The sequence below is a fragment of the Micromys minutus genome, assembly GCF_963924665.1.
Source record: "Micromys minutus genome assembly, chromosome: 1".
Lineage (NCBI taxonomy): Eukaryota > Metazoa > Chordata > Mammalia > Rodentia > Muridae > Micromys > Micromys minutus.
Window position 1 is genome coordinate 91,012,429 of NC_137969.1, and position 14,650 is coordinate 91,027,078.

Sequence of the window (14,650 nt, forward strand, 5' to 3'; positions counted from 1 at the left end):
CTGCACAGGTCATAATAATGAGCAGTCTAATCCTGTATGAAAGCAGAGATACCTTTGTGTTTTAGGAAGGTGTCTAGAGAATGGATGCTTATTTGAAAATGGACGTAAAAGATAAAGGTACTATACAGGCAAGTAAGAAGAAGGCCATGAATTAAGGCAGTGCTGTGGTGGAGAGCAGGCACAGACTGATTTGTAATATATAGGGCACAGTGGTTGCTGGGGTGTAAGTAGGAGTGGGAAAAGAAAGGTAGGAGGTGAGATAAGATGGAACATTTGATGAATGATCATGAGTGGGTGGCAGCAATAAGGAGAGGCTGACCTACATTAATACTAATTTCTATGTTAGGTGTAGGGATAGTAGTGCTCATGTTGTAAACAATGCAGGGACAGCAATTAAAAGCTGCATGTATTTTGAAGATGAGAAAGTGGGATAACGGCAAGGTGTTCCTAACTTTTTACACAGTGTACACACATCAGAGAATTAACTCCTTGTCTACCTGGTCAACCTGAAGGTCTATCTTTCCTTTTATTTTTCAGGGTCCCAGTATGTAGCTCTGGTGGTCTTGGAACGTTGGCCAGGAAGGCCTTGACTTGCCTCTGCCTATAGAGTACTAAAAATTACAGCTATGTACCATCACACTCAACAATCTTTTCTTATAAAATGCCAGTTCATTCACTCTGGGAGTCTCCCCAAACTTTTTATGCTGTAACTTTAAATGAGTATCTTTCTATTGCTTAACACCCATCTTTCAAAAATAAGAAGTGTAAGCATTACTTTCCAAAGATATTAATCCATGTTCTGAGAATAAGAGTAGTTCATAAAAGTAGTGTATACAAGTAAATTAGGGAATATATATATATATATATATATATATATATATATATATATATATATATATATATGGAGGATCATATAAGACTGTGGAAATCTAATAAGAAGAAAATTATTTTCATTTTATTTTCAACCCAAAGTTATTTTCTACCCAGAGACAGATGTTTCTTCTGGTATATCTTTTTATTAATATGAATTTAAGCCATGAGTCAATATAAATCACTCCTGATCAAACATGGTAATATTGGTTAGTGAGAATCATTATTTTTCTAAGTTATAAAATGCCAAATTATGTGGAATACATGGTATCCACTTGAATTAGAACATAATCAATGTCATGGTTTAAATGTCATAGAATAAACAATCTCTAAAAATATTATTTCCTAAAGGGCTAGCAAGATGGCTTAGAGAAAAGGGGAATTTATTCTAAGCCTGTATGCCTGAGTTCAATATTAGGGACTCATGTGAAACCCCCAAAAGTTCTTCTCTAACCTACACACATGAGCTGTGGCACATATGTGCTCTCACATATAGATAAATCAACAAACCCAGAAACAAATGTTATTTTTTTATTATTTATTTATTAGTTTTTTTTTGTAAAGAAGAGGTGAGGTCTGGTAGTATAGAACTTTTCAATCACCCCACTCAGGAGAGAGTGGTAGATAGACTTCTGTGAATTCAAGGCCAGCCTGATCTACCTAGGTATTTCCAGGATAGCTAGGGCTACTTGGTAAACCCCATCTCCAAAGATAAACAGACAAAAAACCAAATTTGTACAGATTGCTCAATGATTATGAGTCCCATACTGCTCTTGCAGAAGGCTTGAGTTTCATTCTAAAGAAGGCAGTTCAGTTTTCAGCATCTATGCAAGGTGGATCACAACTTCCTGCAGCGCTATCTCCAGGGAACCTGCCACTTCTTAATGGCATCATGACCATCATGTGCACTATATTCATATAACACGGTGGTACGCTTGATGAGTTTCACACCTCATTTCTACACATCAAGGCACCAGACATTGTTATATATGCTAGTATTTGTATGTTTTCTGTGCATATGTGTATCTGTGCATGTGTGTGTACCATATATATGCTGAGCCCAAAGGGTGCGCCAGACCCCCCCAAAACTAGTGTTACAGTTGTGTGTTGTCACACTAGTGCTGGGAACAGAACTTTTGTACTCTGCAAGAACAGCAAATACTTTTAGTTCTGAACCGTCGTCCTCGAGGTTACATTTCAAATCATTGCAATTTAATTTGGGGTTTCACAAACTGTAATTTAATCCAAGAATATCTGAAAGACAAGAGGTCTAGCTGGCATTTTAACCAAATGGTATTAGATGCTTTTGTGTAGGTCTGGAGGGCAGATTCAGAATCAGCAAAACATGTTTGGAACAGGAGAAAAACTTTGGCTCATTAAAAAGATATCGAAAAGCTAGTCTATCTCAATTTGACTCTACAGCCAAGTTAAGTTTCTGTTTACTGTAAAGCTTGAGGTTTATATATTTCTCAGTGCTGGGCTGCACTCTACCCCAGTAACCGTAGAATGTAACACTTGCCGCCCGCCTCACCCCCCCCCCCCCCCCACTACCTGTTCTTGAGAATGTTCTATTCCATTGTTCCACGACTCATTTTATCCTTAACCACATGGTATCACTTCTGTAATTATGATTACATGCAAAATCCCCCACCCTATGGTTTTTCCCTTGTATTTTGAGAAGTTGTCTTGGGGCTGGAATTATGAACCCCACTTTAGAGGGAGACAACTGCTGATTGTCTCTGGTTTGTACACAATAAATCTTGCTTTAATTTGGCCATAATTTGGGTTAGTGGTCTTTCTCTTCACGTCTATGAGGTTAACAATATAATTTATAAAAATGACAGAAACACGTAATGTGCTTGACTTGTTTAACGTACTGTCTCCAGTTATATTTAACAGTTGAGAACAATGCCCAGTGTGGTGGCTTAAAACTACACCCAGCACATGGAAAGACTGAGGTAGGATCATCACCATTTATTTAAGACCAGCCTGGGTCATATAGGGAGAAGGGGTGAGGACAATCTGCGTGAGACTGTGGAGGAGAAATTTCTGTATTTCTAAGTGTGTGCTTGCTTGCCTCTGAAGACTGAGCACAGCTAGAGTCTAGCGAATACTAGGCACTTGCTCTACCACTGAGCAATATACTCTATGGAGTTTTCTGTTATCAGTGCATGGTTGGAGGCTTCTGAAATCCTTTCTATTGTAGACCACTTCCCCATTGCTGGAGTCCAGATCCCGGGGCTGTGTATCAGTTTGTTCATTTTTATAACTACCATCGGTAATCATTTACTAGGGGTAGGGGCTGGAAAGAGCTCAGTTCCTATGGTGCCCAAGGACCCAAGTCAGATCCCTAAAACCCACATAAAAAGGAAGGAGCAGTTGGAATACTAGCCCGGGGTAGAGGAAACGGGAACCCTATGACTCACTGGCCAGTTTGCCCAATCAGGAAAGCTTTGGATCCTTCCAGTCTCGGTAGAAAGCAATAGTCCTGGAGTCCTTAGAAGATGACGCATTTTTGATGCGCTGCGCAGACGGGGCGGAGCTTGCCTGCGCTACTCGAGAGGGGTGGGCGTTCTAGGCGGGAGCTGCCTTCGCTTAGTTTTCTGGGCGGGACGCCATCTCCCGACTGTTCAGGCGCTACTGGTAACTACTCACTGCCAGTGTCGGGGTTCTGTGTTCACGACCACCATTGTATAATTGAGGGCCCTGTTCGCTTCCTGTACGGATTCAGCTTCGGCGTCCCATCAGCAGCCGGTGTCGCCACTGGCGCCGCCGCCCGAGCGGCAGGCCGCAGCGGACCGCGGAGCCCATGAAGGCTCGGGCCCCGCCGCCGCAGTTGCGGCGTCGCTGGTGTCTTGGAGCGATCTGTCTTGGCATGACGGCGGTATGAGCACGGACGGGGAATCGCTGGAGGAGCCGGGGTGGAAGGCGGTGGCTTCCCCCAAGGCGTCAGCCATGCCTGAGAAGCGCGGGAGCGCTCAGGCCGCGAGCGGCAGCTGGGTAAGTTTTAACTGGGTTCGGACCGGGACTCTGGAATTTCGGCTCTTCCAGGAGAACGAAGTTCAATGAGATGCTAGCTTTCCTAGCAACTCCTCCCTAGACGAACCTCTGGGAGATTTGATTATTGACTCAAAAGCCACCAGACACGGGACGGTAAATATAATTTGGATATCTCAAGAGTTCTCCATTCTGTGTCAATTGACAGAATCTTCTGGGCACAGATTTTGTCCAAAGCAACTTAGACAGTGGATTGGCAGGGCGAAGTGTCTTAAAACCGTCTTTTTGCCAGGTCTTCTGAATAGCCTACAGGGATGCTAGAGGTCAAAGTGGGAGGCGCCTTTCTGATACTTCCGTCTCCTTTGGGTTTCAGAAGAGACCTTGTACTAAGAGGAAGTTGAAGATCTCGGTACCCAAAGGTGAAAGTTCAGCCTGATCTTCTCTGGTGACACATAACGTGGAGATGACTTTGACAGCTAGGAAAAGCTTATGTTCCTTGACCTGGAATCACAGTACAGGCCTTATCAGTACCACTTTGTCTTCTTATTTAATGGTGGGAAACTAAGCACAGGGAATGTCCATTTCTTTAGTCATAAGTATAAAAAGGAGTTTTGGGGAAGGATCTACTTAGGACCTAAAGCTTAAAGTTTTGCAGTGAGTTGAGTACAGACTCTTGCAACTATTGGAAAGTTTGTCCAGTGAGAAATAAGAATTTAAATAAAGATTTATGTAGTCAGGTGTTTTTCTAGTTTTTAAGCTTGCATGTTTAATTTCTGTTAAAGAATACTAAATGGTCACAAGTGCATATTTGACTCTGTGAATTCACCTTTGGTGCAGATAAGAGCTTCCTAGCTACAAAATTGCTGCAACTCTCAAACGTCTGCTAAGTACAGACCTTTTGTTCTGTCTGCATTCTTGTGGTTCATTTCCTTGGTGTTTTAGACCTAGGCTAGAGCTGGTTTCTGGTCCTGCTTCTACCAGAGTTTTACCACTCAGTGCCTGATCTGTAAAATGGTCGTGTACTGAAGAAGCATGGGGAATAATTTTATTTTTCAAAGCTAAGGTTTTTCTAATATAGAAAGCTTACCTTGTGGGATAAATTCTGTAAAATTATTTTTTCTCATTAAATAGGTTACACTCTTCCTACTCTTTAAATAAAACTGAATCACCAGTTCCCCTTCTTGGCTTCCACTAGTGGATGGACAATACTAATTAGTGGACAGGCCAATAGCCTAAGGAGTGTGCCAGCCAGAAGTCAGTGTGGGGTATCTTTTCTCTATTTTTGTCTACCCTACTCTTTCAGATTTATTTTATATATTTAATGTACACGTATAATGTATGTGTGTGGGTTCAGGAGCACATGTGTTTTGAAACCTTATGTTTAAAACAAAAGCTCTCTCAACTTGGAGCTCCCAGCTTTTCTTGACTGGCTGGTTAGTGAGTCTCAAGGATCCTCCTATCTCTGCTTTTTTATATGTATGCCAGATCCTTTTACTTGTGTATCAGGTATTTGGTGAATGATCTATCTCCTTGGTCCATGTATGAATTCAGAATGGTCATATTATACATGTGAGCCTTTACCATGATAAAAATATTTATCATTTTCTAATTTAGAAAGAAGCCAGACCCCAGTCTAAAACTAATGTGCTTAAAGCAGGAACTTTTGTGGGGGTATTTATTCAAAGAAACCTAGACTTTGTTTATTTCTTTACCTTTCTTTGGATCTTAAAGCTTATCTAATTTTGGGCAAAGTAAATTACTCACATTCTTTCTTCAACTTTGGGAGTAGTAAGCACAGTTTTTGATTGCTGAGAATACTGTTTTTTTCTTTTTTCTTTTTTCCATATTGGTAATGAGATGACTAGCATGTGCAGGGCCCAATGGAAGGTGTAAAAACAATGAATACTTTTGATCACTGGTATTTATGTCATATGCCAATACTTCCAAATTATTTTTATATTTTTCCAGGATTACTTTCAAATACTGTAACTTCCATGATTTGATTTTATTCTAATGAGTTATTTTCTTTTTCCTTAGTTCCTGGGAATACTTATACTTTTGGATTTTTTTTTATATTACTACTAATAATAGGGAAGACTGCCTAGGCACACGACTCTTACTTAACCAACAGTTTTTATTTCTAATTTATTAGCAAAAAGTTATATGAACTTGTAAAACATTTTCAAAAAGACATCATCTGAAAAGTGGAAGGGACCTAAGCATTCAAGGGAAGGGATTGTGCATTTCTTCCATGGGATCCTTTGTGTAAGACAGAGGAGTCTGTCAATTAAGCTCACATTTTATTCTTTCTGTTCTTCCTTGCTATGAATTAATATACAATTTCATGTGTTTTATCAAAACTTTTAATTATTGAATGTATACTTTCTGATATATGCAGTTTTTATAGCCAAGTACGTTTTTTTTAAGTAGATATTTTCTTTATTTACATTTCAAATGTTATCCACTTTCTTGGCTTCCCTTCAAAAATCCCCTTATTCCATCCCCACTTCCCCTGACTATATGATGATGCTCTCCCACCCACCCGACTCAATCTTTCTCTATAATATAGAAATGCGCCAGGAGCCCTCTTATCTCCAAGGAGCTACTGGTGGTAAATGTAGTTAGGAATAGGGTGTCATTTTTTTTTCTGTGATGCTACAGCTGTTAAGTTGCCTATGCACCGGTAAATAAGTCCTCTCCCTCATAGCGAAGCAACAATAATTAAATTCAGGAAGATATACGTGAATGAAGACATGAAATTAGCAAACAGTATCTTTGAGAAGGATATCATCAGGGGAGGGAAGCACATGAACAAAAAGATGGGTGTGAAGAAAACAAACCCTGACACTGATGCTGTTGCCAAGAGGCGCTTGCTGACAGGAACATGGTGTGGCTGTTTTTTGGGAGGTTCTGCCAGCACCTGATCAATGCAGACAGGGATGCCTACAGCCAATCATCAGACTGACATGTGGGACCACAGTAGGGGAGCTGGCAGAAGGAGTAACTGGATGGGGATGGCAACCCCATAGGAAGAACAATATCAGCTGGTTGGACCACCCAGTGTTCCCAGGGACTAGACCACCAACCAAGGAGTGTACAGAGAGGGATCTATGACTAGATATGTATGTAGCAGAGAATGGCCTTGCTGACATTAATGGGGGGGGCTTGGTTCTCTGGAAGTTTGATGCCCCAGCATAGGAGGATGCTGGAGTAGTGTGGCAGGAATGCATGGGTGCTTGAGTAATCCCCTCATAGAGGCAAAGGCGAGGGGAAAGAGGGTGAATGGGATGAGGGATGCATTGTGGAGGGGTGACTGGGAAGGGAGATATCATTTGAGATGTAAATGACAGAAATGATTTTATACACACACGTACACAAAATATATATAGTGTGGCTGTTCCCCGAGGTTCTGCCAGCACCTGACTAATGCAGACAGGGATGCCTGCAGCCAATTATCAGACTGACCTGGAGGAACATTTAATTATTTATATAATAAAATATATATTTGTATATATGTATCTAGATAAAAAATAAAAACAGAATTCTGTGATAAGAAATTATACAATTATATGCAATTGTCAAATAATTTTTTTTCTTACAACTTTATTTAAAGAAGAGAGATACACGTACAGATTTTTGTAAGCATTTTGGTAATTCCTTTAGAGGTTTGATAGCATTCATTGAAATTCCAATAGTTACCATAAGCATGAAGTACATGTGGAACAGAATGTAACATGGAAACAAAATTTTCTTGGTATGTATAGATTAAACAATGATCTTTGAATAACAAAAATTGCCACAAGGCTATATTCCTAGCTTTAGGATTATTAATGATTTAAAGTCTAGGTGTACCACACTCTGAGAGGGTGCTATACACTTATTTTTTTTCCTAAGGACTGAGGCTTTCACTATTTGGCCTTTGTTACTTTTGAGCTTCATATGGTCTGTGAGTTGTTTCTAGGGTGTTCAGAGCTTTCTGGGACTAGTATCCAGCTATCAGAGACTGTGTATTATGTCTGTTCTTTTGTGACTGGGTTACCTCACTCAGGATGATATTCTCTAGATGCATCCATTTTCCTAGGAATTTCATAAAGTCATTGTTTTTATTAGCTGAGTAGTACTCCATTTTGTAAAATACCACAATTTTTGTATCCATTCATCTACTGAAGGACATTTGGGTTCTTTCCAGCTTCTGGCTATTATAAATAGGGCTGCAATGAACATTGTGGTGCATGTGTCCTTATTGAATGTTGGAGCATCTCTGGGGTATATGCCCAGAAGTGGGATAACTGGGTCTTCAGGTAGTACTATGTCCAATTTTCTGAGGAACCGCCAGACTGATTTCCAGAGTGGTTGTACCAGCTTACAACCCCACCAACAGTGGAGGAGTGTTCCTCTTTCTCCGCATCCTCACCAGCATCTGCTGTCATCTGAGTTTTTGATTTTAGCCATTCTGACTGGTATGAGGTGGAATCTGAGGGTTTTGATTTGCATTTCCCTGATGACTAGGAATGTCGAGCACTTCCTTAAATGCTTCTCAGGCATTTGATATTCCTCAGTTGGGAATTTTTTGTTTAGCTCTGTATCCCATTTTTTAATAGGATTGTTCATTCTCTGGAGTCTAACTTCTTGAGTTCTTTGTGTATATTGGATATTAGACCTCTATCAGATGTGGGGTTGGTAAAGATCTTATCCCAATCTGTTGGCTGCTGTTTTGTTTTCCTGACAGTGTCCTTAGCCTTACAGAAACTTTGCAATCTCATTAAGTCCCATTTCTCGATCCTTGGTCTTAGCACACAAGCCATTGGTGTTCTGTTCAGGAAAATTTCCCCTGTGCCTATGTGTTCTATGGTTTTCCCTATTTTCTCTTCTAATAATTTCAGTGTACCTGGTTTAATGTGGAGATCTTTCATTCACTTGCACTTGAACTTTGTACAAGGAGATACGAAAGGGTCTATTTTCATTCTTCTGCATGCTGACTGCCAGTTGAGCCAACACCATTTGTTGAAGAGGCTGTTCTTTTTCCATTGAATGTTTTCAGCTCCTTTGTCAAAAATCAAGTGACCGTATGTGTAAGGGTTCATTTCTGGATCTTCTATTTTGTTCAATTGATCAACCTGCTTATCTCTGTACCATGTGTTGTCCTTATAAAACTTGCCTTGGTCATGGTGTCTGTTCACAGCAATAAAACCCTAACTAAGACAGAAGTTGGTACCATGGACTGGAGTATTGCTGTGATAGGCCTGACCATGCTTTTGTTTGGAAGAATGTGGATTTTGGGACTTTGGATTTGGAAAGCTGTGGGAGGCTTTAAATGGGGCTTAATGGGCTATCCTAGTAAGAATATGAAAGACTGTTACTGTGAGTGATTTGAAATGTGCTGACTTGGATCAATTGGTTTCAATGGAGAATTTCAACATGTGGCCAAGAGACTGTTTTTGTAGTATTTTGATGAAGAACAAGGCTGCTTTTTTGCTTTTGTCCAAAGAATCTGCCTGAGTTTAAGATAAAGAGATTTAGATTAATTGCTTTGAAAAAGGAAGTCTCAAAATGCCTGGTGTAAATTATGTTGTGTGGTTATTAAAGCTCACCCTTATGAAGAGCATTTTAATGAAAATGAGCAAGTTGAGAAAGGAAAGATACAAAATATATGTTCCCATTATTAAAGGGACTCAGGGAAGTGAAATGGAGCTAAATTCTGTGTTCAAGAATTTTAAATTGAATTGAGGAAGTAAGGACTTTGGGACAAGGTCCCACCCAGCTAAATTAGCTCCAGGCAACTTAGTGCAAACCTTTAATCCCAGGTGTCAAAGACAAGCAGATCTCTAAGTTCAAGGCCAGCCTAGAACTGAGCAAGTTCTTGGCGAAGAGAAGCTTAAATCCAGGTGTGGTGGTCCACACCTTTAATCCCTGGAGACTGGCAAACAGATCTCTAAATTCAAGGTCAATCTACAGAGAAAGATCTAGGACAGCCAAGCTTAGGTAGTGAAGGTGTTAGAAAAGAGGAATCTAGTGATAAAGTAATAGAACAAGAGGGGCATCTTCTAGCTCCTGCAAGCAGCAGAACTTGGCAGCTTCGGCCATGTGGCTCTGGCCTTATATTTAAGAGAAGGAGACCACTGGGACAGTGGATGCTGGTCAACTGGAGCTAAGAAATAAGTGGTGATTAAGAAGAGACCAACATCACTGAGGTGAAGTCTTCTGGGAAGTGTTTTCTGAAAGGACAAAAAAAACTGTTCCAGAGATAGCCAAGGTAGTACCTCCTGCTGCAGCTGTACTTTATAATGTGTAAGAATCACCCAGGTGGTTCTGGTTTTGAAGGCATGAAGGTGTCATGGAGAACAGCTGAGGCTTGGCACTATGAAAGGCCATGGAAGTCCATTGGTGAAAGTGCAGCCTCAGTTGTTGACAATCCAGTATTTAAGGGGTCATGCAAAGGATATAAGGCTTGGCACCATGAAGGGAACCTATGACAGGCTGTTGGTGAAGCCTAGTTCCAACGAAGACCTCAGTATATTTGAGATGCCAGTACCATGGGATGATTACCAAGAACAACAGTAAAGGTGTAATGGATCAACTTGAGCTTGAAGTGCTACAGTGGGCAGAACTGGAGAAGTGAAGCCAGCCCTTGGATGAGCCCAGAAGGACATGTGTACATCTCAGACATTGAAACGAAAAGCTATAACATTGAAGCTGCCCTGTAGACCCAAAGATGTTAAAGATGCCAGAGCAGGGGGATACCTACCAAAGAAAGCTGTTAACAGGGAGTGGAACCAGCCCAGGAGAAAGAAGTTTGTTGCCATCAACAAAGATGAAAAGGAAGTTGAATCTAAAGACTGCTTTGAAATTAGACATGGAGATGGCAGAATTTGGAGTTTGTCCAGCTGGTTGCCTGACTTAATTCAAGGATTACAGTTAAGTGATTGGATGGATCTCAGAAGAGACTTTGAATTTTGGACTTTTAACATTGTTGATACTGCTACAGACTATAGGAATGTTGGAAGTTGGACTAAATGTACTTTTTATTATGCTGTGTTTAGGTATGGCCCCATAGACTCAGCCTATGGGGGACAGGGAGTGGAATGTGATGGTTTGCATATGGTTAGCCCAGGGAGTGGCACTATTAGAAGGTGTGGCCTTGTTGGAGGAAGTGTGTCACTCTGGGGGTGGGCTTGGAGACATTCCTCCTAGCTGCCTGAGGATGCTTAGTCTGTTCCGGGCTTCCTTTGGATGAAGATGTAGAACTCTCAGCTCCTCCTGCACCAAGCCTGCCTGGATGCTGCCATGCTCTCACCTTGATGACACTGGACTGAACCTCTGAACCTCTAAGCCAGCCCCAATTAAATATTGTCCTTATAAGACTTGCCTTGGTCATGGTGTCTGTTCACAGCAATAAAACCTTAACCTATGACATCAGCTATAAAAGTTCTCTGGAATTTTTGGGGTCATTTGAGTATACTATCATGTCATCTGTAAATAGTGATATTTTTACTTCTTCCTTTCCGATTTGTATCCCTTTGATTTACTTTTGCTGTCTAATTGCTCCAGCTAGGACTTCCAGTACTATGTTGAATAGGTAGGGAGAGAGTGGGCAGCCTTGTCTAGTCCCTGATTTTAGTGGGATTGCTTCAAGTTTCCCACCGTTAAGTTTGATGTTGGCTATTGGTTTGCTATATATTGCTTTTATTATGTTTAGGTATGGGCCTTGGATTCCTGTCCTTCCCAAGACTTTTAACATGAAGAGGTATTGCATTTTGTCAAATGCTTTCTCAGCATCTAGTGAGATGACCATGTGGTTTTTTCTTTGAGTTTGTTTCTATGATGGATTATGTTGATGGATTTCCATATATTAAACCATCCCTGAATCCCAGGGATGAAGCCTACTTGATCATGGTAAATGATCTTTTTGATGTGTTATTGGATTCGGTTTGCAAGAATTTTGTTGAGTATTTTTGCATCAATGTTCATAAGGGAAATTGGTCTGAAGTTCTCTTTTCTTGTAGGGTCTTTGTGTGGTTTAGGAATGAAGGTTATTGTGGCCTCGAAAAATGAGTTAGGTAGTGTTTCATCTGACTCTAATATTGGTATTAGGTCGTCAATAAATGTCTGATAAAATTCTGAACTGAATCCATCTGGTCCTGAGCATTTTCTGGTTGGGAGGCTTTTGATGACTGCTTCTATTTCTTTAGGTGTTATGGAATTATTTAGATGGTTTACCTGGTCCTGGTTTAACTTTGGTATCTGGTATCTGTCTAGGAATTCATCCATTTCCACCAGATTTTCCAGTTTTGTTGAGTATAGGCTTTTGTAGTAGGCTCTGATTTCTTGAATTTCCTCAGTTTCAGTTATGTCTCTGCTTTCCTTTCTGATTTTGTTAATTTGGATACTCTCTCTTTGCTCTCTAGTTAGTCTGGCTAAGCGTTTATCAATCTTGAAAAATTTTTTCAAAGAACCAGGACTTGGTATTGTGGATTCTTTGAATGGTTCTTTTTGTTTCTATTTGGTTAATTTCTGCTCTGAGTTTGATTATTTCTTACCATCTACTCCTCTTGTTTGTATCTGCTTTTTTTTTTTTTTTTTTTTTTTTTGTTCTAGAGCTTTCAACTGTGCTGTCAACTTGCTAGTGCATGCTCTTTCCAGTTTCCTTTTGGAGGCACTCAGAGCTATGAGTTTTCCTCTCAGTACTGCTTTCATTGCACCCCATAGGTTTGGGTATATTGTGCTTTCATTTTCATTAAATTCTAGAAAGTCCTTAATTTCTTTATTTCTTCTATGACCATGGTATCATTTTGTAGAGCATTGTTCAGCTGCCATGTGTATATGGGTTTTTTGTTGTCTTTGATGTTATTAAAGACCAGCCTTAGTCCATGGTTATCTGCTCCCATGCATGGGAGTATTTCAATCTTCTCATATCTATTGAGGCTTGTTTTGTGACCAACTATATGGTCAGTTTTGGAGAAGGTGCCATGAGGTGCTGAGAAGAAGGCATATTCTTTTGTTTTAGGGTGAAATGTTCTGTAGATGTCTGTTAATTCCAGTTGATTCATAACCTCTGCTAGTTTCACTGCATCCTTGTTCAGTTTCTGCTTCTATGATCTGTCTATTGATGAGAGTGGGGTGTTGAAGTCTCCCACTATTATTGTGTGTGATGCAATGTATGTTTTGAGCTTTAGTAGGGTTTCTTTTATGAATATGGGTGCTCTTGTATTTGGAGCATATATGTTAGGGATTGAGAATTCCTCCTGATAAGTTTTCCGTGTAGTGAGTAAAAAGTGTCTTTCCTTATCTTTTTATTCGATAATAGAATGGCTGCTCCAGCTTGCTTTTTGGGGCTATTGGCTTGGAAGGTTTTTTCCCAGCCTTTTACTCTGAGATAGAAGCTGTCTTTGTCTCTGAGATGAGTTTCCGTTTCTTGTATGCAGCAAAATGCTGGATTCTGTTTATGTATCCAGTCTGATAGTCTGTGTTTTTTTTTATTGGGGAATTGAGTCCATTTATGCTAATAGATATTAAGAAATAGTGGTTGCTGTTTCCTGCTATTTTTGCTTTTAGAGGCAGAATTATGACTGTTTCTTCTTTAGGTTTTCTTGCTTACTTATTTTCATGCTTTTTCTAGGATGTAGTTTCCCTCCTTGTTTTGGTTTTTTTATCTATTATTCTTCGTAGGGCTGGATTTGTGGTCAGATATTATGTAAATTTATTTTTGTCCTGGAATATCCTGGCCTCTCCATCTATGGTGATTGAGAGTTTTGGTGGGTATAGTAGTCTGGGCTGACATTTGTGTTCTGTTAGTGTCTGTATGATTTCTGTCCAGAATCTTCTAGCTTTCATAGTCTCTGTTGAGAAGTTGTGTGTAATTCTGATTGGTCTGTGTTTATATGTTACATGATCTTTTTCCATTTCTGCTTTTACTATTCTTTGTTTTGAACAGTTGGTGTTTTGACTGTTATGTGTCAGGAAGAGTTTCTTTTCTGGTCCAATCTATTTGGAGTTTTGAGGGCTTCTTTTATGCTCATGGTCATCTCATTCTTAAGGGTAGGGAAGTTTTCTTCTTTGATTTTGTTGAAGATGTTTACTATGCCTCTTAGTTGATATTCTTCGCCCTCTTCCATTCCTATTATCCTTAGGTTTGGTCTTCTCATTGTGTCCTGGATCTCCTGGACATTTTGGGTTAGGAGCTTTTTGGCTTTTGCATCTTCTCTGAATGTTTTGTCTATGTTTTTAATGTTGTCTTTCACCCCTGAGATTCTCTCTTCCATCTCTTGTAGTCTGTTGGAGATGCTTGCATCTGTGACTCCTGGTTTCTTTTTTAGGTTTTCCATCTCCAGGGTTGTCTCTTGTATTTTCTTTATTGTTTCTAGTTCCATTTTCGATTCCTTCATCTCTGTGTTTTCCTGGAGTTCTTTGAGTGAGTTTCATTTTCCTCATCCAGCTACACATGTTCCTTTAACTCTCTTCCCTCTACTACCTCTTAACCCTTTTACCCCACTACAGCTTTCATACCTGAGAATAAGGCAACTGGGAGCCACTAAAGAGTTTCAAAGTTCTGTTGGTTTGAACAAAATGATTTGCTGCCTAAAAACAAATAAACAAAAACCCTATGGTCCACCAATTTTATAGATGTTCTTAGTTCTTTTTATGTATGGTTTATGTTCTGAAGCAGTGGGGTTAAAGTGATGCTTTGTTATATATATATATTTAATCATAGAGACTTCCTTTCCTTTAATCTCAATTGCTTTTGAAGTTGAATAGCCTACAAGACAAATATGTGCTTTGGGCCACA

At 39.9% G+C, this 14,650-nt stretch overlaps 1 protein-coding gene across 1 annotated transcript in view; it reads left to right on the forward strand.

The window, feature by feature from the left end:
- The first annotated feature begins 3,436 nt into the window (after nucleotides 1–3,436).
- MFSD14B (major facilitator superfamily domain containing 14B) overlaps nucleotides 3,437–14,650 on the forward strand; it is a 58,889-nt gene continuing 47,675 nt past the window's right edge. Inside the window, exon 1 of the mRNA XM_080916991.1 lies at nucleotides 3,437–3,870. Coding sequence (XP_080773117.1) covers nucleotides 3,757–3,870 — 114 coding nt within the window. The 5' untranslated portion in view covers nucleotides 3,437–3,756. The remainder of the gene's footprint in view (nucleotides 3,871–14,650) is intronic.